This window comes from Mastomys coucha, unplaced genomic scaffold, assembly GCF_008632895.1.
Source record: "Mastomys coucha isolate ucsf_1 unplaced genomic scaffold, UCSF_Mcou_1 pScaffold13, whole genome shotgun sequence".
NCBI lineage: Eukaryota > Metazoa > Chordata > Mammalia > Rodentia > Muridae > Mastomys > Mastomys coucha.
Window position 1 is genome coordinate 49,022,154 of NW_022196895.1, and position 27,827 is coordinate 49,049,980.

The window sequence follows — 27,827 nt, forward strand, 5'->3', positions numbered from 1 at the left end:
GAGTTCACATCCTGAGGCTATAGTTGGCTGGGCCAGGAGGATGCCTCTTCAGAAGAGGTGATGGAAATGGAAAAGGGCTTTTTAAAGTTCACAGCAGGCAATTTTAAAAGCAAGACGCCAGGCCACTTTCTCTATGATTTAGGGTTCATCTTCTATAGGGTATATAAACTGCAACACCCTCTGCCCACAAGAACAAAGTGAATTGAGTGCGACTGTTTGCTTACTGTGCCCAGAAAGCCTCTGGCTGCTCAGTTTTGTTCTTGACAACCCACCATATCACATCTTAAGGTCCCACAAGTTACTTCCAAATTCTGCTCTAACCGAAGGAAGAAACTCGGTTTCCTTGAGTTACAATAACCAAGTTTCCTGAACTACTGAGGCCGTTAAGCTCCCGCCACAGGGGATGACACCTCTGGTCACCACGAGGGTTTGTAAGCAATCACCTCTCCCATCCTATCCTCTTACAGTCAGTCTCCGAGAGGCAGTCAATGCCTTGGAACTAGAGCGCGCACCAGCCCCATTGAGGCTGTGCGCTTCCATTCCCAAGCTGGGAAGGCTTAACTGAACCGGGCTCAGCCCCAGAGCCCCGGTGAAAAGTTGGCAGGGTTCGCCCGTCAGAACGAAAACCCAAGCAAGCTGGGCAGCATCTCGAAACGCCGTCGTTTCCCCTCCTCCGCCGCCTCCCAGTCTCGGGTGGCGCCCCGCAGACCCCCGGAGCCCGCAGGGCTGGAGCGACCCGGGTGGCGCCCCGCGTGGCCGCGCACACCCGCCGAGGCAGACTCCGGTCCGCAAGCCCCGCCTCTCCGGGCCCAGCTGATCCGCACCGCCCTGCAGGCCCCACACCTCGGCCCCGCCGAGCCCCACATCGCCCGCGCCCGCCTTCCCCGCGCCGCCGACCCAGGTCCGGGCCGCGCACCCCGGGCCGCGCGCGCGCCGGGAGGGGAGCGGGAGGCGGGGCGGCCTACGCGGTGCGGCGGAGCGGTGAGTGGCGCGGCCCCGCCGCGGCCATGGAGGTCTACATCCCGTCCTTTCGCCACGAGGACAGCGATCTGGAGCGCGGCTACACGGTAGGCCGGTCCCCGCGGGTCCCCCGGTTGCAGCACCCTCCCCCCCACCTCCGCCGCTCGCGAGGTCGTCATGGAGACGGGTGCCCCTCCCCAGCGCGCGCCCCCTCTGGGCTCCATCCCTTCCCCCTCCGCGGCCCGCGGCCTCGGGAGCTTCGGGAGCCGGGCCGGCTGCCCTCTGCGTGCGGACTGTGTGCAGGTTCTTGATGGCTTGCAAGTTCTGTAAGGTTCGTTCAGATGGGGAGCGTGTTACCAAGAATATATAAAAATAAAGGAAGAAAGAAAAAAGAAAAAAAATCAAGATTTTTGTGACTGCTCATTAGCCAGAATAACACATAGATTGGTTTTTAGATATTTTTTTTTATTTTGAGTTTGTGTCTTTTTTAGTTCTGCAATGGCATGAAATGGCAAAATCAGGTGCTTTACCTGGGAATAAGTCCTGTACTCAGAGTCGCCCAGAAATTCGAGACAGGTAGCTTGCTCAGAGTAGAAGCAATTGCAGAGACCGGCTCTGGACCCTTATAGGAACATGTTAAATGAGTGAAGAGTTGATTGCATTCCAAGTAAATTTAAGCTGCTCCATCTAGATAGCCGTTGCAACCCAGAGAAATGCTTCAGATTGGCTGGAACTTGCAAGAGTTTATTTGCAGTTGTTCAGAAATAGAATAGAAAGATCATGCCCCAGACAGACAAACTTAATTTCTTCTCTTGACTAGCAGCTGTGTTTCTTTTCTGTCATTGCATTGGCCAGAGTTACTTGTGAAATACCAAATGGTACTTGTGATGGAGCTCTGCGCTTGCTCCAGATGAGATGTTGAACAAGACCTTTCTGCTGTTAGAGTTAGTCTGTCTGTCTCTCTTTCTCTTTCCCCCGCTCCCCCCAGGGTTTCTCCATGTAGCCCTGGATGTCCAGGAATTCACTCTGTAGACCAGGCTGGCTTTGAACTCAGAGATCCATCTGCACCTTCCTTCCTCTGCCTCCCAAGTGCTGGAGTGCTGGGACTAGAGGCATGCAACACCATCTCCACCTCTGGGCTAGAGTAGTCCATCTTTAAAGATGGAAGGTGTGTCTTGCTGTTTCGAGTATAAGAGTTAAGAAGAGGTGTGCTACACAGTGTTCTCGTTAGGATCTGTGGGGGTGTTTAAGTTTGGAGGGATAGGAGCAGAGCAGCCGGGGGATGCTGGCTTCCTCACACATGCACCCATGTCTGTTTGGCAGTGTGGTAACCCTTCTTCCTTCCTCTAAACTATGTTGTGTCTTGTGATAGTCTGGTTAAACCCTTAAATTCTTTTTCAAAGTGGAAACTAAATCTCTCTCTGAAAAGAAGATGCCTACGTGACCCCTCAAAGTGGCGAAAGTGCACTCCACGGTCAGGAACTGGTGGGAGGAAGCTGCACTCTGCAGAATTCCTTTCTTTTCTAAATCCCTCCCCGTCACTTACCACCTTGGAACTAACTGGAGCCCATGCCAAGGAGCAGAAACTTTGGCGGTATTTTATTCTTCCAGAAATCCCATGATGTCTCCTGTGAGAATCAGCAGCACCTTGCATTTGAGAGGCATTTTTTTTTTTTGGAGGTTTAAAGATAGAAAGGTTTTTTGTTCAGGCAGCCCAAGAGGAGGGGTCATTACCAGCACAAGTGAGAGATGGCAATCCGGCTTCCTGGCCCATGACTGCAGGTGTATGCTCTTCCTTACTTAGTGTTCGTTAAAGATTACATTACATGCGTTTTTTGTGTAAGTGTGTGCATGGGTGTGCTTAGGTGGTGTGCACCCATGTGCCTCAGTTTACATGTGGAAGTCAGAGGATACTTCTTGGAATCAATTCTCCCTTTCCAGAAAGTTGATTCCTGAAATTCAACTCTTCAGACTTAGTTGCAAACACCTTCTTCTTCTGAGCTACCCCGCTGGCCCTGTTTGTCGTTTGTTTCTTTGTCTCCCGTGTAACCTAGGCTGGCCTCAAAGTCAAAGCAATCCTCTGACCTCAGCCTTTTTGGTACTGGGTTTACAGGAGTATACAACCATATCTGGTTTGAATTTCTTGACTTTGAGAACCCGATTCTCTTCCCCAACGTATATATCACTTAGTGATTATGATTGTGTGTTATATTAAAAGAACATGGCATGCAATTCTTACTACTTCGGTGATAGAGAGGTTAAGTAGAAACCACAAATGGTCTAGAGATATAGATCTGTCTCATCAGAACACAGCTCTCATTCCAAAGGGAACAAGAGAGAGTCTGTTCTGTGTCAGACCTGAGTGACCATGCCCTGGGTATCTATGGCTTCACGTTGCCCCAAAGCGATTACAGGAGCTTTTACAGTCATGGGACAGAAGATAGTCATAAACTGGGGCATTTTCCAAATACATTTGGTCTGTCATTTAACAGCCATGAGGAAAATCTGTGCTGTAGATCTTCAGTGCTGTCTGATGGTGTTCTCAGCTTTGGGGTTGGTTGAAGGTTGCTGTCTCTATGTGTTAAAAGGATGCTAGATCAGACACACATGTCTGATAACTAGCTAGTCAGGAAACATAATCCAAGATAACATTAGCTCTGAATCTGCAACATTCCATTAACTATCCACAGCCATAAAGTTCTAAACAATCTTAGCATCATAATATAGATGTGGCATAGAGAGCTTTAGATCCTAGCTTGTACGTAGAGCACCTGCCTGGCATGCTGAAGGCTCTAGTCCCGGGCTTTAGGACTTTAAGAAAAAAACCAAGATGCATAGCACTGCTGTTGATAGGCCCATGCCTCTAGAGATAAGCATTTTTTTTGGAGTGGGAGGGGGTGTTCTCAGAGAATCTTTAGCTAATGCTGTGAAAATGTATATGACCTACATTTGCCAGACACCAAGTTGCCGGGCAAACTGATTCTGGAGAGTCCTTTTGGGGATAAACGTAAGCAGTTTGAAATTTTCTCTTACTGTGATGGTTTGAGCACTCTTTAAAAGCTTGCTTTTTAAAAAATGTAGCTCAGTTAGGTAGATTGCCAGACAAAAGGATAAGGTTATCTGCTTAGGTGTTTTTTTCTTTCTCTCTGAAAGTTTATGAAGCCACTGATACTTTGTTCTCTCGCAGAGACTGCTATTGTATTTGCACAGCTGTGATTCACTCAACAATCATTAACTAAGTGCCCGCTGCTCTGTGTGCCTCTGTTCTGGGAATAGAGCTGGGAGTGGTGTTTCAGCTGAAAGAAAGAACAGTTTAAAATCTGATTAAAAAAAAAAAATCAGATACAGTTTCTCAAATAGGAAGGTGGTAAAACTGTGTACACTTTAATGTAAAAAACTACCTTTGAGGGCTGGTGAGATGGCTCAGCGGGTAAGAACACTGACTGCTGCTCTTCCGAAGGTCCTGAGTTCGGATCCCAGCAACCACATGGTGGCTCACAACCACCTGTAATGAGATCTGACGCCCTCTTCTGTTGTGTCTGAAGACAGCTACAGTGAATTACGCAGAAATGATCGGGGCTGGCGATCGGGGTTGGAGCGGGCGGGGCTGGCAGAGGTCCTGAGTTCAATTCCCAGCAGCTACACACATGATGGCTCATGGTCATCTGTACAGCTACAGTGTATTCATACACATAAAATAAATAAAAACAAATCTTTAAAAAAAGCTACCTTTGATCCATAGTGATTATATTTTTAATAAAAAGGAAAAAAAATGAAAGAAAGAAACATTATCACAAATTCTAGCAATTCCTCTGGTAAGGAGATAAACCTAGTGGCACCTTCTCTTTCTCTTGGTTGAGAGTTCCCCACTCCCAGAGGTCAAGCATTGGAGTAGATTCTTAGGAAACGTGGGACTGGTGGTACACACCTGTAATCTCAGCACTGGGGGTGGATGCAGGAAGACCTGAAGTTCAAGGCCAGCCTTGGCTATACAGTATAAGTTTGGAAATCAGCCTGGCTATTTGAGATCCTGTCTCAAAAAATAAGTAAGCAGACATTTACTTTGGGCTTGCCTTCTCTTGAGAGGGAATGAAAGACTGGAAGGCGCCGTGCCTGCCAAGTGGGCTTCAGGACTGGAGTTGGGCTTGGAGCTGGGAAGGAAGTGTTGAGTTCCAGGCTGTGTGGTAGAGCCCTGTGTGGGCCACTTCTGCTGTTCTTGTGGTGGGGGATGGTGCTTTCGGAATGCTGACTTAGAAATCTGATTAGCATTTTGCTAGCATGTGAATTTTAAGAAGAGGAAATACATGACAAAAAATCTGAGAGAAACAATATTTCAGACTCCAAGATATACCAGCTAAATAAACTGGGGGAAAAAAAAAAGACCTCCCAGTCACTGGGATCTCCAGAGAAGCAGACTTTTGTAACAGATAAACTCAAATGTTATTTCCCAGAGGCCTGGTTTCCCCTGCTTCCCTTCCCTCCGAGCCTTCACGACTGTACTTAGCTGGCTGTTGAACACCTTGGGGTTTGAAAGTGTGTGTGTCCAGGTACAGGGCTGTTACTTATGAGTCAGCTTTTAAACGCCAGATGAGCTAGGAGCACGCAGATCTGCTAGAGCTACAGGGACCTGAGGCATGAACAGCCCAGAGGAGTAGGTGGGGTTGGTGAGACCGGAATTTCAAGTCAGTAGCAGGGATTGTGGTTGAGTGCAGTGTAAGCCACAGGCTGATAGCTGTAAAGAGCTGGTGAACTTTGAGTTCCAGAGCTGGAGCTGTTTAGGGAAGGAAGTAACATGATTAGCTTTGCATTTAGAAGTGCTCTATCAGTTCCTTTGGGCTGCTACAATTCCGGTAGACTGGCTGGTTTATAAATAACAGAAATTCGTTTTCTATAAGTTTTTGAAACTGAAAAGTTCAAGGAGGAGGAGCTGGCAGAGTCAGTGTCTTGGGATGCGTTGGTCCTGGCTGGTAGATGGTGTCTGTGTGCCTTCTCGGGGAAGGGACAAAGCACTCCCTGGTCCTTAGTTTATATTCCTTTTATGAGGCCTCCCTGATTGTCTCCCTATGGCCCTGCTGTATAATACTGGAAGAGAAAGGCTGGGGATGCTTGGTCAGAGGCTACTAGGTTGCCTTTGGAGGCAGAGAGATCAATCTGGGGGAGGTGGGGCCTGAGGATTGGCAGGTTTTAAGTGCCAGCTTAGGTGAGCATTTTCGATTTAAAAATATACGGATGGTAAGAAGGGTCAAAGAAGAATCACTGGATAGGTAGCAACATGAAATTTGGTATATTGTCCGTTCCCCTATCATGGATGTAAAAATAAAAGCATTGACCTAGGTTTTTTTGTTTTTTATTTTTGTCTTGTTTTGTTTTGTTTTGTTTTTGCTATTGATATGATGTGGAAGTCAGAGTCCACTCTTACCTATATATATGCTTCTTGGAGATCCGACTCAGGTTGGTGAGCTTAGCAGTAAGTACCTGTTACAATGTTACCTGCTGAGACATGTGCCAGCCTTGTTTTGTTTTTGTTTTTTGTTTTGTTTTGTTGTTTTTTTTTTCTGTGACAGGCTTTCACACTTGTAGCCCACCCAGGTTGGCATCAGACTCAGCCTGGACCTGGACCTCATGCTAGTCTTACTCTCTCAGCCTCCCAAGTTCTGGGATTGATTGCAGCATGAGCCAATCCAACCAGCAATGCACGTCTTTTTAACCAGTTATCTGAAACATCCGACAACCTTACTCATCTGGCAGAGTTGATCAGTAACCAGGATTGGCCCTGTTGGAGACAGCAGATTTGTAATCACAGGACTCGGGAGGCAGGAACAGGATGGTTCACTTTGAGTGCCAGACCGGCCTGGGCTACATAGAAAAACCCAGTCTGAGAAAAACCAAACCAAACAAACCAACAACAGAAGCTAGAGAGGGTCACTACTGCAGAGCTGTGGTGAGACAGTTTGTATTTCAGATGCCTTTCATTTTTCACTAAGAGCCTAGAAACCTCTGAGACAATTGTCAACATATTGTCCCTCCAGGTGCCTAAGTATTTCCTTCCTCTGACATCATGGAGTGTGTCACACAGGACTGAAAGGACACGACTGCTCTCTCAGAATCTTACTTTCTAGCTGGAACTGTGTTTCTCAGTCTGTGGGTCTTGCTTGACCCTTTTGGGGGTCAAACAACCCTTTCAAAAGGGTCACCTAAGATCATCAGAAAACAAGTATTTACCTTACAATTCCTAACAGTAGCAAAATTACAGTTACAAAGTAGCAATGAAAATAATGTTACGAATGGAGGGTCACCATAGCATGAGGAACTTTCTAAAGGGCTGCATCATTGGGAAGGCTGAGAATCAGTACTCTAGAACTTCTTCCAGAACATTTGCTCCAGTGGGAACTGTGGATTAGGACTTTCTGCTTTCAGAATTTTAATGTTGACAGTGAAACTTTTGGGGTTGTGGTCGTCAGGATTTTTCTTTTCTTCTCTTCATTTTTCTTTTCTTTTCTCCCTTTCCTTCTTTCTTTCCTTTCTTTCTTTTTGTTTTTCTTCAAGACAGGGTTTCTCTATGTAGCCCTGACCATCTTAGAACTTGCCCTATATAACAACAGGTTGGCCTCAAATTCAGAGATCCACTTGCCTCTGCCTCCTGAGTGCCAGGATTTGAGGTGGGTGCCACCACCGTCCTGGGGTCTAAAAGGATTTTCAACTGCGGGGATCTCACTCTCTCACTATTTACGACTGTGAGGGGAAGGCTTAGCCTGGGTAACTGACCAGCGCTCACTGTGGTGGTATACATAACAGCTTTTTCTTCACGTTTGGAATTATGTGCATCCTGAACACATGAAGCACACAAGGACCTGAGATTGGTCTCCTGAAATGGTGAAGGAAATGACCTGAGTAGAGTGGACATGCTGGGTTCTTTCCCTGCGGGTTTGTGGTTTAATGTGAGACAGAGAGAGAAGGACCTAGGCTGTAGAAAGGAAAGCAACGCAGAGGTAGGGATGTAACTCTGCAGAGTGTTTGTGTAGCATACACAAGCCCTGGGTCCAACCCCTAGCACTACATTAGTAATGTGGTAGGGCTCCTGGTGCCAAGGAGTCAGGAGATAGAGGCAACAGGGTCATGAGTTCAAGGTCATGCTCAGCCACCTAGAGAGTTTGAGGCCGTCCTGGGCTACATGATTGAAACCTTGTCTTCAGAAAATTTACCTTTAAATTAACTGTGGTTTTTACCTTCTTATCTCATTTCATACAAAAGTCAAGGATGAGGCTGAGGTTGACTTCTGGGAGACTGGCCTTCTCACTTGGTGACAAAATAGTGACAAGGATTGTTGACTTTGTATACAGCATCCAGAGGAAGAGGGCATACACCCTTATGGGAAGGGGACATTTGCCTCAGAAGCCCTGAGCAAATAAATGGCCTTTCATCTGGGATAAGGGAATCCTGTATGTGACAGGTAGAAGCCAGGGTTACCTGAAGCAGTACTGGGCAAGGCTACCTTAGCTAGTTGGGATGAAAAGTGGGAGTTTCTGGAGTAGAGAGAAGGGCCAGTCTGTTCCTGTCACCGAGCCCTTAGGCATGCCGTGGAAGAAGTGCACAGTGAGACCACAGTGTCCTCAGAGGTCTGTCGGTCATCCATCCCATGCACATAAGATGAACAAGGCCCTTGTTATCCGTGCTGGCATAGCGCCTCATTCACTCCGGGTGTAGCAGAAGCGCACGTTAAATATTTATGGAGTGATGATCTCAGGCGCGTGTGAGCTGTGATCCCTACCCTTGAAGACAAAAATCCAGTTTAAAAGTTCTTCTTGAAGATAAACAAACTTAGAATGATTGCTGCATTCTCAAGATACAGCTGTTGGTGTAGCTCAGTGGTAAAATGCTGGCCTCTGGACGGATCCCTAGCACAGCAAAACGAACAACTAAATAAATAATCCAAATTTTAGAACACATGAGGCCCTAGCATCAGGTCTTAATACCGCACAAACAACAGCAAAACAAATCACACAATTTACACAAAAGGATTGAGTTTCATGTTTATGTAAGTATTTGCATGCATCTATGTATGTACATCAGGCACATGCCCAGTGCCTAAGGATGTCAGATGCCCCGGAACTGCAGTTCCAGGCAGTTAGGAGCCACCATACAGGTCCTCTGCAGGATCAGGCAAACTGCTGAGCCATCTTGCCAACCCTGAAATGCAGTATTCTTACACGAAATGATATCACATGTTTGGAATTTAGAGACTCTCGGTCAAGTAAGATAAGCTAATTCTGTAGACGCTGCAGGATTTAGCAAGCACTTTTAGGGCATGGGAGCCTGTGTTTCCTATTACTGGTCGAGACAAACACTGACTGAGTCTCTCAAGGCTTCAGAGTACTAGAAGTCAGGCTATGCAGCTGGTGGCGAGTGCTCGGACCCCCATGGCGTTAGAACTGGGAACCACCATGGCATGGTCTAACTTTCTGTAGTGTCTGACCTAGTTATCATTAACTGTAAGTTTTACACAGCCTAGAGTCACTCTAAAAAAAAGTCCCAGTTGAACACTTGCCTTTTTCAGGTCGGTGTGTGGATGTAAGGGATTGTCTTCACACAGGAGGCCCATAGACATGATCTTGGGCTGTGTAAGCTGGGCTTGAGAGACAGCTCAGCAGTTAAGAACATGGATCACTCTTGCAGAGGTCTGCACCTGTGTCATATAGTACACATACACACACACACACATACACACACACACACACACACACACACGCACATAGAGGACGGGGAACAATAAAACCTTTTATTTTTAGATTTATTTTCTATTTTATGTGTGTGTGTCCACGTGTCTGTGTCCCTGTGTGTGTAGGTGGCCATAGAGAAGAAAGTGCTGAATCCCCTGGAGCTGTTTCAAAAAATGAAAAATTAAAAACCAAAGCAGAAGAAACAGAAAGCCCATTAATTCCACCCCCTCCCCCCTTGTGTGAAGTCACTCTGCAATGCTGTCAGTCTCAGGCACTGCCTTCTGCTTCTGTCCTCACTCCGTTTCCTTCCTCTGTCATTCATTCCCATTTAAAAGTAAGGAAATCACACATGAAGCTTATCATCACCCCTCCACAGAGAGTAGGAAACTCTAGGTTTTATTGGGGGAAGGGCTGGAGAATAGAAAGATTTAACTGCAAATATATGGACTCATAAAAGTAGGATGGGGAAGAAGCGGCTCTGCTCTCAGCTCTGCGAGGGCTTTTCGGAAGACCTCGGGTTTCTCAGTCGCCCTTGTCTTACAGATTCTCCCATTACCTCCTTCAGTCTCTTTTATCTTCTCCATTCTCTCAGAGCCTTTCAGTTTTGACTTGTATCCTAAATTAAAATGTTTCCGAAGCTCTATCCTAGCGATTGCTGGGTGTGTGTGGCCCTACTTCCATAGTCCATCAGACAGACAGATGAGCGTTTTTCTTGTCCCTGACATGTATTTTATTTTTATTATTTTGAATTATGTGTATGTGCGGAGAGGGTGTGTGCGTGTGAGTGCAATGCCCTTTGAGACCAGGGGTAGCAGATCCCTTGGAGCTAAATTTGGCAGGGCGGTGCTGGTGCACGCCTTTAATCCCAGCACTTGGGAGGCTGAGGCAGGTAGATTTCTGAGTATGAGGCCAGCCTGTTCTACAGATTGAGTTCCAGGACAGTCAGAGCTATACAGAGAAACCCTGTCTCGAAAAACAAAAACAAATAAACAAACAAAAAAGTAGAATGGGAAAATAGCAATTTATTCCTTCTATGCAGGACAAATACTAACACATATATAGTTGTGTCCCCACTCCCTTTCTTAGGTAAAGAGTAGTAAATGACAGGACAGTCTTTCTACTTTGCCTTTAAAAGTTATTGTGTGCATGTGCCCGGCAGGGGTCCGTAAAGTATGCACACTATGGCATGTGTATCACTTCTCTCCCTCCACCTTTAAGTGGGTTCCAGAGATGGAACTCAGGTCGCCAGGCTTACAAAGCAAGCGCCTTTACCTAACCAGTCATTTTGTTGCCCCCAGACTTGTCTATTTCTCACATAACCAGAGCTCCTTGTAAGAGATACTTACAAGTATTGTGTACAAGAATGCCCTCGCCTTTGCCATAGTTATATTGTTTTCTGTTGACAGACTGCCATCAACAGGCTTGTGAAAGGCGTTCTATTCCATTCTGTTGAATTCTGTTTAGAAACAGGCTCTCACGTAGCCTGGGTTGGCCTAAGCCTCCTTCCTGCTCCTCTTTTTCTGCCTTGCAGGTACGGGGTCACCAGGTGTGTGCTATGCACGAGCCTTTCAAAATTCTTGTTAGTGCACTTGTAGATTCCAAACAGTAGGTTACTGGGCCAAAAGTAGAAGTGTGTGCATCTTTGTGGACATTGGAGTGCAGCAGAGGTTGTGCTGGGTTTGCAGTTTTGTAGCAGTTTCCGAATGCTGCTTCGTTGCCAGCTTGCCAGCCAACGTATTGCTTCTGTTGCTCTTGGATTTTTACCAATCTGATAGGTGAAACTGGACATGGTGACGTTTCTGTAGTCCCAGCACCTGGAAGGTGGTGTCAGGAGAATCAGAAATCTAAGGTCATCTCAGCTGCACAGTGAGCTTGATGCCAGCCTGGGCTACATGAGACCTCCCCACCCCCCAAACCTCTTTTATGTCAATCCGGTAAGATGTGTAGTCATCTTTTAATGCAGTTTTTATTTAATTAATTTATTTATTTATTTTGGTTTTTCGAGACAGGGTTTCTCTGTGTGGCTCTGGCTGTCCTGGAACTCACTCTGTAGACCAGGCTGGCCTTGAACTCAGAAATCCACCTGCCTCTGCCTCCCAAGTGCTGGGATTAAAAGCATGCATCACCACCGTCTGGCTTAATGCAGTTTTTAATGTTAATAATTTCTTAAGTTGTGATGTTGAACATCTTTATATACTCAAGAGCCATTTTCATTTTATTTTCTGTGAATTTTATGTTTTTTATGAAGTTGGAATTTATTAAGAAAAGGATTTTTTTTTTTTTTTTTTGAGGCAGGGTTTCTCTGTATAGCCCTGGCTGTCCCGGAACTCACTCTGTAGACCAGGCTGGCCTTGAACTCAGAAATCTACCTCCCAAGTGCTGGGATTATAGGTACGTGCCACCACTGCCGGGCAGGATTTTTTTTTCTTCAAGTAGGGAGTCATTACATACTTGTAGATCACCAGATTGGCCTTGAATTCACAGAGCTACACCTGCCTCTGCCTCATAGTGCTGGGATTAAAGGTGTGACCACCAGAGTTTGATTTTTGAGACAATGTACAATGTAGCTCTGCCAGGCTTTGACTCACTCTCTGGACCAGGCTGGCCTGCCCTTCTGTCTCAGCTCCCTGAGTGCCAGCATTATGGGCATGAGCCACCATACCTGGCTTAAAAAACAAAAGCATGTAACGAAGAGATTGTTGGAGTGCTAGATTAAGCAGAGGGCTTGCTACTCAAGTGCTCCGCCCCTGATCTGCTCCCACTGGCTCCGCCCCTGATCTGCTCCCACAGGCTCCGCCCCTGAGAAGCTCCCACTGGCTCCACCCCTGATCTGCTCCCACAGGCTCCGCCCCTGAGAGGCTCCCACTGGCTCCACCCCTGAGCTGTTCCTACAGCTCTTAGGGTTTTATGATACTCATATTTCATGAGTATCAGAGAATCAAAGCATTCCATTGAAAGAGAAGCGGTTACTTCTTTACTAGCCACTCAAACTGGAAATAATGTCTGCCTCACACATAAACCAGGCAAATGGAAATAAAATGCCCTCATGAAAAATGTTCCCTTAGAGTTTGGGCTAGCAGCAAAGGAGGGTATTTTATCTCATACCTAGAATATTTATCGACAAATTGGACTACTGGGAAGAATGTATTTCAAAAGCAAGATTCCTACTAGGAAGAGCTCTATATCTGAATGTAGCTTTCTTTCATTGAGCTTCCCCAGAGAAAAGAAAATATAAGTCAGACCGTGCATGGTCTGGGGAAATCTAATGGCTTACCAATGAAGCAGCACACAGAATCCTATTTACTGCTCTAGAATCCCAGGCATCAGAATCCTAAAGGATTGCTAGGGTTTGAGGGTACCTCTTGTGTGTGCAGGCATAGCTGCCATGCTTACACACTTAGCTTTTTGAGGTGACTTGTAAAGAGACTTCAGAACTAAAAGGCTCTCATCTGGCGGGAGAGATGGCTCAGCAGTTAAGAGCACTGACTGCTCTTCTGAAGGTCCTGAGTTCAAATCCCAGCAACCACATGGTGGCTCACAACCATCTGTAATGAGATCTGACTCCTTCTTCTGGAGTGTCTGAAGACATCTACCATGTACTTGTAAATACATCTTTCAAAAAAGTAAATGAAAGGTTCTCATTAAAGTACTAAGCAAGTAAATGGACGATTCTAGCCCTAAGGGCCATCTGGGGATGTTAGAGTTCTTCCTTTGGGGTGTGTTTTAGATAAGCTATGAATATAAGTCACACATGAGTTGTGAGCTAGTAAAATCTCTAGGACGTTGAGAAAGTCATATTTTTCAAACATTTCTTGATGAGCTGCTTTATACTTTAGGGAAATAGGATTGAAATAAAGTGTGGTTGATCTGGTGACATGCTTGGTTCATAAAAACAAGCGACCGTGTAGGGAGGGACAGAGACATGCCTAGCTTGTGTATATTTGGAAATTATGTTGTCTGTCTTTCTCTTTCTATCTTTCCATCTACTTACCCACCAGCCATCCCTCCACCCACAGTCTTTCATGATGTAGCTCAGGCTACCTCTTGCTATGTTCCCTTCACCTCAGCCCCCTGAATGCTAGGATGACAGTGTGCACCACCACATCCCGTTTTGGAAACCGCATTTTTAGAAGCTGACTTTCTGTCACAAGGGGGATGTCATCTCATGGTTACTGAAAGTTAAGTTTGCTTCTACTCTGGTAGCCATCTTTTAGCACCTCATTTGTATCCCCAATCGGATACATGATTTTAGTGTATCAAGACCGAGGATACATGATTTCAATGTAGGAAGGCTGAGGATACATGATTTCAATGTAAGGAGAATGAGGATACATGATTTCAATGTAAGGAGAATGAGGATACATGATTTCAATGTAGGAAGGCTGAGGATACATGATTTCAATGTAAGGAGACTGAGGATACATGATTTCAATGTAAGGAGACTGAGGATACATGATTTCAATGTAAGGAGACTGAGGATACATGATTTCAATGTAGGAAGGCTGAGGATACATGATTTCAATGTAAGGAGAATGAGGATACATGATTTCAATCTAGGAAGGCTGAGGATACATGATTTCAATGTAGGAAGGCTGAGGATGCATGATTTCAATCTAGGAAGACTGAGGATACATGATTTTAATGTAAGGAGACTGAGGATACATGACTTCAGTGTAAGGAGACTGAGAAATCTCGAAAAACAAAACAAAACAAAAAACAAACAAACAAAAAAGACTGAGAAAAGTTTTCACTACTTTTCATTTATTGTTTTTGCCCACCAGAAAACTTCAGAAGGGATTGATGAGGTTCCGTAAAGCCGAAAAGCTCTCTTAGACCCGACATAATTTGTTGGCAAGACTGATTGGCTGTGTTTGAAATATTAGATTGTCCTGTCTCTAGTTGTCTTTTTTGGGGGGGGGGGTGTGAATGGTATTAGAACTATGGTAATGTTTATTGAAAAAGTAGCTTAGTCAGGTTTGTATTTTATAGTTGTCTCTCAAGCTACCTTTCCCTAGTTCTTATAGCGCTCAGGGGTCTAGGGATGGTTTTAGCGACTCTGAGCCTCTTTTCCACCCTCATCCCTTTCTTTCCCTCACTAGTGGGGATTCCTGTTATGGTCAAAATGACAAAATTAGGCAGATGAGCCTACAGGTTGGTGAAAAGAACTATTTGCTTACTGTGACAAGGTCTTGTTACATAGCCCTGGCTGACCTCAGACTCCTAGTGATCCTCCTGCCTCAGCCTTCTGGAAACTGGGATAATAGGAGTGTCAACTCTACATCTGGCTTATGAGTTATATTTCACAGGACTATTCTCATTTTCCTGTGGCTGGAGAGGGGCTTCGGGGAGGGCGTTGTGTGTTGCATGCTCAGTTAAGGAGCTATGTTACTCCATTTAAGAATGGTGATGGTGGGGCTGGTGAGATGGCTCAGTGGTTAAGAGCACTGACTGCTCTTCCAATGGCCCAGAGTTCAAATCCCAGCAACCACATGGTGGCTTACAACCATCTGTAATGAGATCTGACACCCTCTTCTGGTGTGTCTGAAGACAGCTACAGTATACTTAGATATAATAATAAATCTTTAAAAAAAAAAAAGAATGGCTTAGACGAGTTTTGTGGTGCAACAGTGACAGATAATGAGGTTTTAGATAAAGTTTGATGTTGAAACCAAAGACGCGCTGGCAGATTGGCTTAAGGTGAGAGAAGTAAAGATGTGTCTCAGTTAGGGTTTCCCTGCTGCGAACAGATACCATGACTAAGGCAACTCTTATAAGGACAACATTTAATTGATGCTGGCTTATATAGGTTCAGAGGTTCAGTCCATTATCATCAAGGTGGGAGCATATCAGTATTCAAGCAGGCATGGGGCTGGAGGAGCTGAGAGTTCTACATCTTGTTCTGAAGGCTAGCAGGAGAAGACTGGCTTCCAGGCAGCTAGGATGAGGGTATTAAAGCCCATGCCCACAGTGACGCATTTACTTCAACAAGGCCATACCTCCTAATAGTGCCACTCCCTGGGCCAAACATATTCAAACCATCACAGAGTGAGTCTGAAAATTTTTTAGGCTGTGAAATGGAAAAGTGATGGTGGTGTTTGCTTACTGCCAGGATTGGAAGCCTTACATTGGTGACTGCCACTGCTCTTTCTTGCTCACTTTGGGACATGCTTGATTTGGAATGTTTGACTAAATAAATGGGTGCCCTGTGGCTCATTATTGCTGACTCATGGTTATCTCTAAATCCAGCTTTTATCGCTGGCCATTCATATAGAAATCCTCAAGCTATAGTTAATTCTCCCAAATAAAGACCTTGTATAATACTTGATACTTCCTTATACTCTATATCTTCAATACTGTGGTGGAAAATTAACAATACTTAGTCTACTGTGATAAAATATCAGGGTATTTTATTTTACATGATGCAGGAAGTAGAGAGGAAAGATATTTCCTTAACATATGTCCTAGCAGATCTCCAGAACAAGATGGGAGAAGGTTGTCTTGACAATTTCCAGCCCCTACTTGTCTCTATAACTGGTCATATGGGTATAATGGCTTGTTTTCTGTGCCCTGTGCCTTCGGCAAGTATCTTAACTACCCACATTTCACTTGCTGGAGCGACCCAAACCTTTATTTATGGTGAATCTGGGCCATTAGTAGTCCTGCCTAAATTGGGGTTCAGTTACCTTTATATAAGATATATATATTTAAAGATTTATTTATTTTATGTATATGAGTACACTGTAGCTGTACTGATGGTTTTGAGCCATCATGTGGTTGCTGGGAATTTGAATTCAGGACCTCTGCTCGCTCTGATTGGCCCCGCTCGCTCCTGCCTAAAGATTTATTTATTATTATATCTAAGTATACTAGAGCTGTCTTCAGACCCACCAGAAGAGGGTGTCAGATCTCATTATGGATGGTTGTGAGCCACCATGTGGTTGCTGGGATTTGAACTCAGGACCTTTGGAAGAGCAGTCAGTGCTCTTAACCAGTGAGCCATCTCTCTAGCCCATAAACATATATTTTATTTTTAAATTACACTTATTTATTAGAGGAGGGATTGCTGCATGAACCATAACCCACTTGTGGACAAAGGACAACTTGTAAGGTTGGCTCTCTGATTCTACCTTGTTGGTCCAGGGCATCAAATTCAGATTGTCAGACTTGGCACCAAACACCTTTATGGGCTGAACAATCATGCAGGCCTAAGCTTTATTCTAAACTGTCAGTGACAGTGGAGTGTGGGCCAGTGACACAGCTCAGCTGCTATCCTCAGCATCCATCAGTCTTCAGAGACCATATTAAGAATAGAGCTTATGATAGTTTTCATCACAGGCTTAATAGGCAGGCTTGGGCAAAGGCTAGGACACACCCAGGTGTGGCTGTGGGTTTCTTAAGAGAAAGTCACAATTAAGTGTCTTTGCAATAGTGACATATAATTTTGGTGACTTCCATTGAGTTCCATCTCAAAGGGCACATAAGGAACCCAAATGAGACCATAGGCTGGTTCTTGATGTACATTGGACAGGATTGCAGCTGCTAAGATGTGAACCCGCATCACTATTGATTCCTTACAGAACTTCACTGCTGAGCCTGCCCTGTAAGTTCTAATGCAAAAAAGGGTAACCTCCCTTCTCCCCCGTTTTTCTGTTTTTTTAGATACTAGCCAAAATCCTTAACATGATTGCTCTAATGCTCTGGGCTTTTTCACTGTCTTCTTTGAAGAACCCCACACATTATACAGCTGCTTACGGACCTCCATGACTGTCCCTAACTCAAAGGCATGACTTTTGTTCTTTCTCCCCTGGCAGCTTCCAGGATTTAAAATGCCTGCCCTACTGTTTCTCACTCCTACTAATTAAAGGTCCTAGAGAGCTTCAAAAGCAAATAGAAATCCAAGTCATGAGGGTTGGAGAGGAAGTTAAGTGTTCTATTTTTGCTGTAAATGAAAGTTTGTAGTCTTTCTTGTGAGAATCCCGGAAATTTTCAGATTTATACGTTGGAGAGGACTGAAGTCATACACTAATGCTCAGCAGGACTTCAGCGTGGGCCCTTGCTATTTTAACATTTTTAGTTGAGATAAATATTAAGAGGAAGATTGCTTGTCTGTAGGTATACTTCACAGTAAATGTTAATTGTGCTGGAATTCTTGACTTTTCGCTGATGAAAGCCTTCAGCCAGACTCTGGAATGAGGGGTTCCTTTCCCTTCCCATGGCCTCTTGATCACTTATAAAAAGCGTGTGTCTAGCTGTCTGTCTCTCTCTGTATGTGTGTGTGTGTGCACACTCGTGTGTGTGTGTGTGTGTGTGTGTGTGTGTGTGTGTGTGTGTGTGTGTGCATGTGACGGGGGTGGGGGTGGCCTGGAAGTTTCCCCTCCCTCCCCTTTTCTGTTTTTCTCTCCCACCCTTCTTCCCTCCCTCTTTCTTTCCCTCCTTCCCTCCTTCCTTCCCTCCCTTTCTTCCTTCCTTTTTGAGGCAGGGTCTTATGTAGCCCAGGTTGGCCTTAAACTAGATTTGTAGCCAAGGATGACCTTGAACTTCTAATCCTTCTGTCTGCTCTACCTTCCCAAGAGTACCCCTCCATACCTGCTTTGTTTGGTGCTGGAGATCAATACCATGCCTTTATAAACAACCTACCAAATGATCTACATCCCACACCACACCATTTAAAGAGGATGTTTCTACATAGCTCAGTCTGGCCTCCAGCTCACAATCCTCCTGTCTTGGCCTCCCAAGTGTTAGGATTATAGGCATGTATCACTCACAGCCAGCCCTGCACCCGAGGTTTTGGTGCTCATAATGCAGGGAATAAAAAGTTACAGAAGGAAGTCTGTTTCCTTTATTTCTCGTCACTAAACAATTAGATCTCATTGTCAGTGAAAACTGATGAGCCTACCACAGCTCCCACACTGTTGAGACGGTGCTAATAAATGCAACAGTTGTTCATAATCTGGTGGTAAATGACCTTTAAATGCAACCATTTATGGAAGCTGTCCGTGGGGAACAATTTAACTTCCAAATGATGTTCAGGAGTACTTATCATTTAAATATGCTTCCTTCTGTCAATACGGAATAACAAACACTGGTTAGATTTCTGATGTTGATTCAGACGGTAGGAAATCTGCTGAATAAATTAGTGTGTGTTTGACTTATATTGACCAAAATTTTTTACACTGCTGTGTTACAGGTCAAGGTGACATACATTTAAATGCACTGTAGAGCGGAGGTCACAGCTGACTGACAGGAGTGCTTACGCTGTTTTTAATTGACTTTTAAATATTACTCTTAAATTGTTTCTCCAGAGCCGATTATTCGACACGGGATTGAAGTTAACTTAGGATGTTAAGGGAGACCTTATTTTAAAAGTCAATAATTTTGACCATTCCCCTAAAAATTATGGGAGTATATTATGACTTTATTTTAGCTACCGATTTGTACCAGATACTGAGTGCATTAGGCCCTTTCCTTTGTTTTAAGATCCATTCTAAGAGAACATGGACAAAAACAGAGAAACCCTGTCTCGAAAAACCAAAAACAAAAAAAAACAAAAAAAACAAAAAACAACAAAAAAACAAAACAGAAAACAAAGTAATAGACAGTTACTACAGGAAGTACTTCTGAAGCAAGACTGTTTTCTTAGGGCTCTTGAGATTTTCCGTTGATGCTATTATGTGCGTAGGAAGGAGATTTGTCTGCAGGGGAGGGATGCGGGGGACTTTTTCCAGTCATTCCTGAGTGGTCCGGAAGCCTTTGTAGCCCTTGATCCGCCCTCTGAGAGAGTATCCTCGCGTGGCATCTGAATGCTTTGGCATCGGAACACAGTGCATTTTGTTTTCTACTCTTCAGGTTTTCATTTTTGTCCCATGGAATAAATAGTGTTTGCAGAATTCACAGTTGAGAATGGGATTATACAAAAGCTTTTATTCTTTTTTTTTTTTAAGATTTATTTATTATCATAAATAAGTACACTGTAGCTGTCTTCAGACACACCAGAAGAGGACTTGAGATCTCATTACGGGTGGTTGTGAGCCACCATGTGGTTGCTGGGATTTGAACTTAGGACCTTCGGGAGAGCAGTCAGTACTCTTACCCACTGAACCATCTCGCCAGCTCGCTTTTATTCTTTTTAACCATGGGGATTTTTAAAAAAATTTATTTATTTATTTTTATTATTATTTTTAAGATTTATTTGTTACATTTATATGAGTACAGTGTCACTGTTTGCAGACATACCAGAAGAGGACATTAGATCCTATTACAGATGGCTGTGAGCCACCATGTGCTTGCTGGCAATTGAACTCAGGACCTCTGGAAAATCAGTCAGTGCTCTTAACCACTGAGCCTGGGATTTTTCTTTTTAAAGCCAGGCATGGTGGTACATGCCTGTAACCCCAGCACTAGGAAGGCTGTGCCAGCCTGGACTAATTATCTGAGATCCCATCACTAAACAAACAAAACTAAAACCCAAACCAGCCAAGCAAATAAATACACACAAACATGAAAAGACAAAACAAAGAGGGCTGGAGTGATGGCTCAGTGGTTACTACTCTTAGAGAGGATGCAGGTTTGGTCTCAGATAGTGGACTGCTCAAAACCTCCTGTAGTGTCAGCTCCAGGGAACTGAAGCCTTTTTCTGGCCTCATGGGTAGTGGCATACGTGTACACGCATACACATATAACACACACACACACACACACACACACACAGAACACACACACATAACACACACACACACACAGAACACACACACATAACACACACACACACACACACACCCTTGAACTAAACATACACACATGCACCTGCACTAAAAAGTATAAAAACAAATTAAAACAAAACAAAAACTCGTTGATTTTAACCAAATATTGTGCTTTAGGGCTTGGGGTAAGCATGCTGACCTCTGCCTTGCATCCTGAGGAGATGCACGCTCTCAGAAGTCAGCACAAAGTCTGTGCTCCAGGGCAAACAGGCTGAGTGCAGTTCTTTAACGTAGGACTCCTGGCCTTGCCAAGTTAGTGACAGTCATAGTGTGGCTCCTTATTAAATGTAGCCTTGTGCCTACATTTAATGCGACCAGATGGCATTATCCCCTGATGGCAGAAGTGACCATGTAGAATGCTTACAAGGGAGAAAAGGAAGCAGAGAGAATGGCATTGAGGGGAATCGCTGAGTCTGAGGCCAGCCTGGTCTATAGAGTCGATTCCAGAACAGCCAGGGATACACAGAGAAACCCTGTCTCGGGAAAAAAAATAAAAATAAAAAGAGAAGAAAGTGGTGGGGGGATGAATGGCAGCGTGGTGTGCCTTTGGGATGAGTCACTCGCTAGTGACTGGGAGGGACGGAAGGAGGGAGGGCAGAGCCCTGCAGTGGTATCAGATGCAGAGGGAGGTGGGGGAAGCAGTGAGCCAAGTGGAAAAAGTCTGGGTTGTCAGTACAGAGGTAGGCTAAGTGAAAGGAGGAGGGGCGGGCTGGCTAGGGTTTGTTGTGTTGTTCGCTGCCAGCTCTACACGAGCCACGAATACCTGGAAAGGGGAACCACAATTGGGAACATGCCTCCATCAGACCACTAACAGGCAAGTCTCTGGGGCACTGGAGCCCAACTCCCCAGGAGCAGTGCAGTTGCTGAGGATCCGGTCCTGGATCCAAGAAGAAGAAAGCCATGGAGAGCAGGCCAGTAAACAGTGTCCCTCCACAGCCTCTGGCTTGGTCCCTGCCTCTGTAGTCTAGCCTTGACCTCCAAAATAAACTCTCTTCTCCCCATGTTGTTTTCGGTGATGGTGATCACAGCAACAGAAACCAAATTAGGACAGGGAGAAGTGTGTTGTGTAAGGGGTCCCGAAAAATCTCTGAAGGAAGATCCCAGACTCAGTATGCAAAAACGAAGAACGTTTATTCTCCAGAAACAACCAGCATTCCGGGGGGTCAACCATTCTTTGAAGTGGCAACCCCAGATAAAGGCACATAGGCCTTATAGGGAACTGGGGGAACTCTCTAGAAGGATTAGGCAATCTAAAATTTATTGCTGGGTGATCAGTGGTCTACCTTCCTGTGTCATAAACGGTCAACCATGTGATGAAAATAGGGCTGTCCAGCGCAGGTGGCCCATTCTGAGATGAGATAATTTCCCATTTTTGTGGTTGTCCCTGGGCTATTCTTTGGGAGGGGTTTTTATGATCTTGTTCTGGATTTTATGGTCTGTTCCTAGAGCTGCTGTCTTATGACCTAGTTTCTGGGATGTACCGTCTGTTCCTAAAGCTGGTAACTTACAGCCTCTTTTGAAATCAGGCTTGGTCCTCAAAATGGAGACAAATGAGGTCCTTAAATGGGAACACATGGGGTTTATATTGTCCTTTCAGTTGCCATTGGGATAGTTACCACTACTGAATAGCTGGATCTCCATCACAGGGACTAGGGCCTTTCAGTGCTAAAGCCAGGTGCCGATCCAAGTGCGTATCCCTAGCTGTATATACTTCGGAGTCACCCAGAACGGTTACACATTGGTGATGCCTTGCTCTCATTTGAGAGTTCTGGGGGGTGGGTTAAGTGGGTTAAGAAGCAGATGCTCTACCTCCTGCTTCTCCTGCTGAAGATTGAACCTAAAACCTTGTCTCTGCTGGACAAATGGTCTACCACTGAGCTACACACCTAGCCCAGCGGGAGGCCTTTTCTTTTGTTGCCTGAGCCAAGGTCCCACTGGTTAGCCCCCCCTGCCCTGGAACTTCCTATGGAGGCACAGAGATCAGTCTGGCTTTGTCTCCCAAGCTCTGGGATTACAGGTATGTGCCACAGGCCTGGCAGGGAGGCTTTTAAAATGGCCTCTGGTGTGATTCTGATGAGTAACCAGGTGAAAGCTACCGCAATAAAGTATCCCCAAACCCACGTATGACCTCTGAGGATGTTATTAAGGTTTGAGACAATGGCGTAGAACATGAGGCTATGAAGAGAGTTCAAGACAGCCCCCCAAATGGTTTCCAGCCTCTGCCTGGGCTGTATGACTCTCTTGGTGATTTTAATTTGTAGGTAACCCTGTACACTGTGGGATGGGTAAGCTACCCTGTATTTCTGTTGCTGTGATAAACATCCTGAGGGAGGAAAGGGTTTATTTCATCTTACAGGTTACAAACAATCATGGAGGGAACCTAATGCAGGAACTCAGGAGCTTGAACCAGAAACCACAGAGGAATTCTGCTTATTGGCTTGCTTCTAAGCTCAGGTTTCCTACCAGCTTAGGTCTACGTGCCTAGAGATGATGCCACCCAGAGTGGGCTGGGCCCTGTTGTATTAACTAGTAAGCAAGAAAGTGCCCCCCAGATTGTCCATAGGCAAGTCTAATGGCGACAGTTCTTAGTTCTGCCCAAGTTGAGAACCAAGATGAGCCATCACACCATTTTGGGAAGGTGCTCTCCAGAGTGCGTCCTAGGGTAGCATGGAGGAGACACATCAGCTTTGTTTGGAAGATCTAGAGGTCCAGTCACATTCTGATTCAGTAGAAGTGCTTCTCGTACTGGCTTATAGGCACAGCAACTTCGGAGAAACCCCTCTGGCCTCAGCTTATTTGAGGAACTTGTAAGGCATGTGACAGAAGCCTCAGGCCAGAGCCACTTGGTTCAGCGTCCTAGCCTGCTCACTGGTAAAGGGAGCTTGTGAAAGTCATCTGTTCTCCCAGAACTGCACTTCCCCCCAAAAAACGCCTATCTCAGCTTTCTCACAGGCACAAGTGTAAACTCTGGGTGCTCAGTAAGAACTTGTAATGTGGGAACAGCTATTATTCATTCCTAATGCTGCTAATTATATACTTCTAATTATATACTGCACATTTTTGACAGTCGGGGCTCCGATGACGCCACATGTGTTACTTCCCTTTCGTCGTATGTTAGAATTTTTTTCTCTTTGAAATAATTCCATATTCACCACTTAAATGAGAAACTATTCTTTTTTATTTTAAAGACAAGATCCCATGCTAGGTTGGCATAGCCGTGGCAGCTCCTGCCCTTTCTGCCTGTGTCTGCCACTGCCCCCAGGTTACCATACTCGGCCTGGCTGGTGCTCAGCACCACTCAGTGCCCTGGGGGGACCGAGAGGAGGCCCAGGACTCTGCATCCATCCTTAATGCTCTCAAAGGTTCTTGGAATGCTCACACACTTGTACTATCAGGACAGTGACACAGTCCATTTGACATGAGAGGAAATCAAGGACAAAGTGCTAACTTTGTTACATTGAAACTCTTATGACAAGATTGACCATGAAAAACACTCAATAAATTCTTACTTTATAAAGTACCTAGGGTCAGATGGTTTGGCCCAACTGGAGATTATTTTGGCTATGGGAGACAATTTGGAGTTGAAATTCCTGATAGAGATGCAGAGAAGTTAGTGTGTCCACAGAAAATTGTAGAATATATTACACACAAGGAACGCGTATATAAGAGTATATATGAATAATGGGCTAGTGTTCTTCCTCACCAAGTGGAATTTCAGTTTGGAGCAAGTTGGAAAGGTTAAACAAAAAAGCAAGCTCAATAAGCAATTCCCTCATGAGCTGATGGAGAGTGGAAACAGTCGCTTTGACCTGTTGTCCTCTCGTATTCTGTGCAACAACTATCCATTTCGTGATTGGATTGACACTAGTGATGGCACACAAAAACTGGCAACAACTGCCTGGCTGGACAGAGAAGATACGCTAAAGCACTTCCCAAGGATACACAGACCCCCCCACACACACGCCTATATGCTCACAAGTTCATAGCCACTATTGGTTCTGTTGGAGTCTTCTGCACAGATGATCCACTACAGCTCTCTGAAACCGTATGTCTGGGAAGTCTGCTTAGCAAATCCCTGGGATGAACAGGAACAGTAACACCTTCAGCCTGGTTCCTAGGACAGCATCCAACCACAGACAACCCAGCCAGGCTTTGAGGGATAAAGGAACTGGGCTCCGAGTTTTTTCATCCACCGTATTCATCTGACTTCTCACCAGTGGACTACCACTTCTTCAAGCCCTTTGACAACTTTTTTTTTTTTTGCAGAGAAAATGCTTCTGTGACCAGCAGGATGCAGAAAATGCCTTCCAAGAGTTAGTTGACTCCTGAAGCCTGGATTTTCATGGTAGAAGAATAAACTCACTGCCTGTTGTTAGAAAGGGCAGGAATTACAATAGTTCCGTCTTTGATGAATAAAATTTAAGCCTAGTCACAGTGATGCAAAGCACAGCCTGGAAATGCCTTTCCTTTGCTCCAGCCTAGTTTACTGCTGTAGCCTGGCAGTGGGACAGGCCCAGTCCCCATTCACACTCAGTCTGTGTTTCCCTCTGATCAGAACTTGACTCCTGACTCATTGCTGGTCAGGTTCCACCAGTTCACATGAGGTCAGCTTGGGTGAAGGTTGTTTTTTTTTTTTTTTCCTCCAAAGCTATTTTTGCAGTCAGAGTTTGTTTGTTTTTAGTTCTGGCTCTAGAAAGGTTCTGTGCAACTTTTCTTTCAGTGACCTAGAGGATTCTAAGTGCCTGGGTGGGGGCGCCTGCAGTCTAATTGGAAGTGTAGCACTTGGCTTCGTGATGATCTGCCTTGAGGGTGTTGTCGATCTGGGTGCTGGGTGGGGCCTGAAGAAGGGCTGGTGGGGAGAGCCAGGCAGAAGCTCTAACGGTTGGCTGAGGACTAGGGAAAGTCACAGAGGTGGGGCATGTAAGGCACAGTTTTATATGAGCCTCAATCTGGGAATAAAGTCTAGGAACACAGCACTTGTCTAGCAGGTGCCTGCTCTGGGTTCAATGCCAGCACCGTGCCCTGCTCCAAAGTTGTTAGCACCGATATTTATTTAGATTTTTTTTCAACTGATGAATTTTTAGGGCCTTTGGGAACTGTACTAGACTTTATTTAGACTTTTAGAGATGCTATCACATTTTGTTTTGTTTCTTACTTAATCTGGATGAATGTTTTGCCTGAATATATGTGTGGTTTTGGTGTCTGCAGAGGTAAGGAGAGCATCGGATGGATCCCTTGGACCTGGCATTGCAGATGGCTGTTAGCCACCGTGTGAGTGCCAGGAATTGAGCTCAGAGTCTCTGAAAGAGCAGCCAGTGTTCTTAACCACTGAGCCATCTCTCCAGCCCAAGTTTGTTTTCTTTCTGGAAGACTCTCAGTAAATACCCGCAGACTCTTAAGGGAGTCTACCTACTTGTGAAATACTATGTAGCAGAGATGTTGTTTTATCAACTGATCTCTTATTGTTCTGTGCACAGAGACACATAAAACATAAATTGGGACAGTTTCTTTATCATTAAGAAGGGCTAACAAGGAGGCTGAGGACATAGCTTTGTTGGTAGAGTGCTTGTCTGCCATGCGCAAAGTCCAGCATTTGATTCCTAGTACCACGTAAACCAGGTATAGTGGTGCACACCTTTAATCCTAGCATTTGAGAGATGGTGGCAGGAGGATCAGAAAGTTTAAGGTTATTCTTGGATTAGCATAATGAGCTCAGTACTAATCTAGGCTAAATGATGCCCCACGTCTTAGGGGGTGGGGAAGGAAAGGAAATGTAATATGCCTAGCAAAGGCACAGTAAGTTCAGTGTCAGCAGATAGTGTCATGGCTGTCTTCTGCCTTCACAAGCATGGCTTAGTTCGGTCCCTGAAGGCCCTGGGCTAGGATACACACTAGAAACGAGGTGGCATTGTGGAGGTGCCACGGACCGGGATTTCTCGCGGGGTCCCTGTTCCGCGGGACAAGGGATTCTGGCCAGGTGGACACGGGATTCGGCTTTGACAAACAGACTACACACGGGTGGTGTAAAATCTGAGTGTATTTCTTTTAAAAATGACATGAGGCTTTTACAATCATTACAAAAGAGAAATAAAAAATCTGGCAGCTCAACAGTTGAGGTACCTCTGAGGCTATCTGAAACATGCTGGGTCTAAAGCAGCAGCTATCTCCTCTGAACTGGTGCTGAATCTGAGTCCTAGCCCATCTAAGTTCTAGTGCTAGTCCTGCATGTGAGTCTAAGTCCTTTTTCCTCCAGTCTTAGTGTTAGACTGAAGTCACGTAGGCAAGCCGACCCCCACACACCCAGGTCAACAGGGTCTGGTAGCTAGGTGTGAAACTAGAGGAAGAGGGGTGGAGCCCTCTCTGTTGAGGTATTCTTATGCTAATTCTCTGGTTCTTGCTAGAGACAGGCAGAGGAGAATCTCTACCTAACACTTTCAGCTAATGTCTTAGAGTGAGAGAAACCTTTCAACTACTCTCTAGTACTTAAAACATTAAACTAAGATAGTTAGAAACATTGGTGAAGGTCAGAAAACAATGTCCGAATTTTCTGTTGTTAGCTGTAAGAAAATGATATCTTGGTGAGTTCCTAACACACTAGTACGAAGACATATCTGGGCCACCTCTGAGTTTGGGGTGCCAGGCGACAATGCAGAGGTAAGAGACTGACTTTCCTTAAAGTTTACGCCTCAGATACCGCCTTCACGCAAAGTGTGCGTGACATGGAGGTAGGCTGTTGAAGTGAAGGTGAGAAGAGGTGTAGCTTTGGATGCTGATTAAGGTATAGTGAGTTTACTTGTTCTGATTCTGAACCAATCAGCACTGAAGTCCGTACTTGTGATAAGAAAGAAATAGCCTTAGGCTCATTTAATAAATTTGACTTTGCGGGGAAGGTAGCAGCGTAGTTGAAGAATGAGCTTGGCAAGTCATGAGACCTTCCTGGAGAGGCTCGCTAGCCACATGTTGAATGGGGACCACTGACTCTACTGCCCTGAGCCTAGAGATAATAGAGACCAACAGAGACTGTTTAATCAAATGAAATAATATGACACCCAAATACCTACTTAGAGTTGGTGCTCTGTAACAGCATTGTGTCTACAGACTAAAGTAGTTTGTCATTTTGAGGCAGGGTCTCATGCAGCCCAGGCTAGCCTTGAGCTTGCAGTCTTCCTGTCTCAGTTTCCTCAGGGATCCCAGGTAGGCACCACCATTCTGGGCTGTATTGATTTGCATGTGATAAATCCCCCAAAAGTCCCCTTTCTCCCTTCACTACCAAAGCTGAACAGCCACAGAAATAGAGTCTTTTTGATAAACGTCAGATAGAGTATTTCAGAATGGCAAAGGGATTTGGGGTACACAGAGTTGAAGTTTGGCTTAAGTTTATTTTATCCAT

At 45.1% G+C, this 27,827-nt stretch overlaps 1 protein-coding gene across 2 annotated transcripts in view; it reads left to right on the forward strand.

The window, feature by feature from the left end:
- The first annotated feature begins 882 nt into the window (after positions 1-882).
- The window catches only part of Snx24 (sorting nexin 24), a 160,717-nt gene continuing 133,772 nt past the window's right edge, over positions 883-27,827 (forward strand). The window contains exon 1 of one of the 2 annotated variants that reach the window (XM_031365689.1): positions 883-1,067. In XM_031365689.1, the coding sequence (XP_031221549.1) occupies positions 1,008-1,067 (60 nt within the window). In that variant the 5' untranslated portion in view covers positions 883-1,007. Of the gene's footprint in view, positions 1,068-3,654; positions 3,968-27,827 lie in introns of those variants that run through there. The other variant, XM_031365690.1, reaches the window with a different exon arrangement.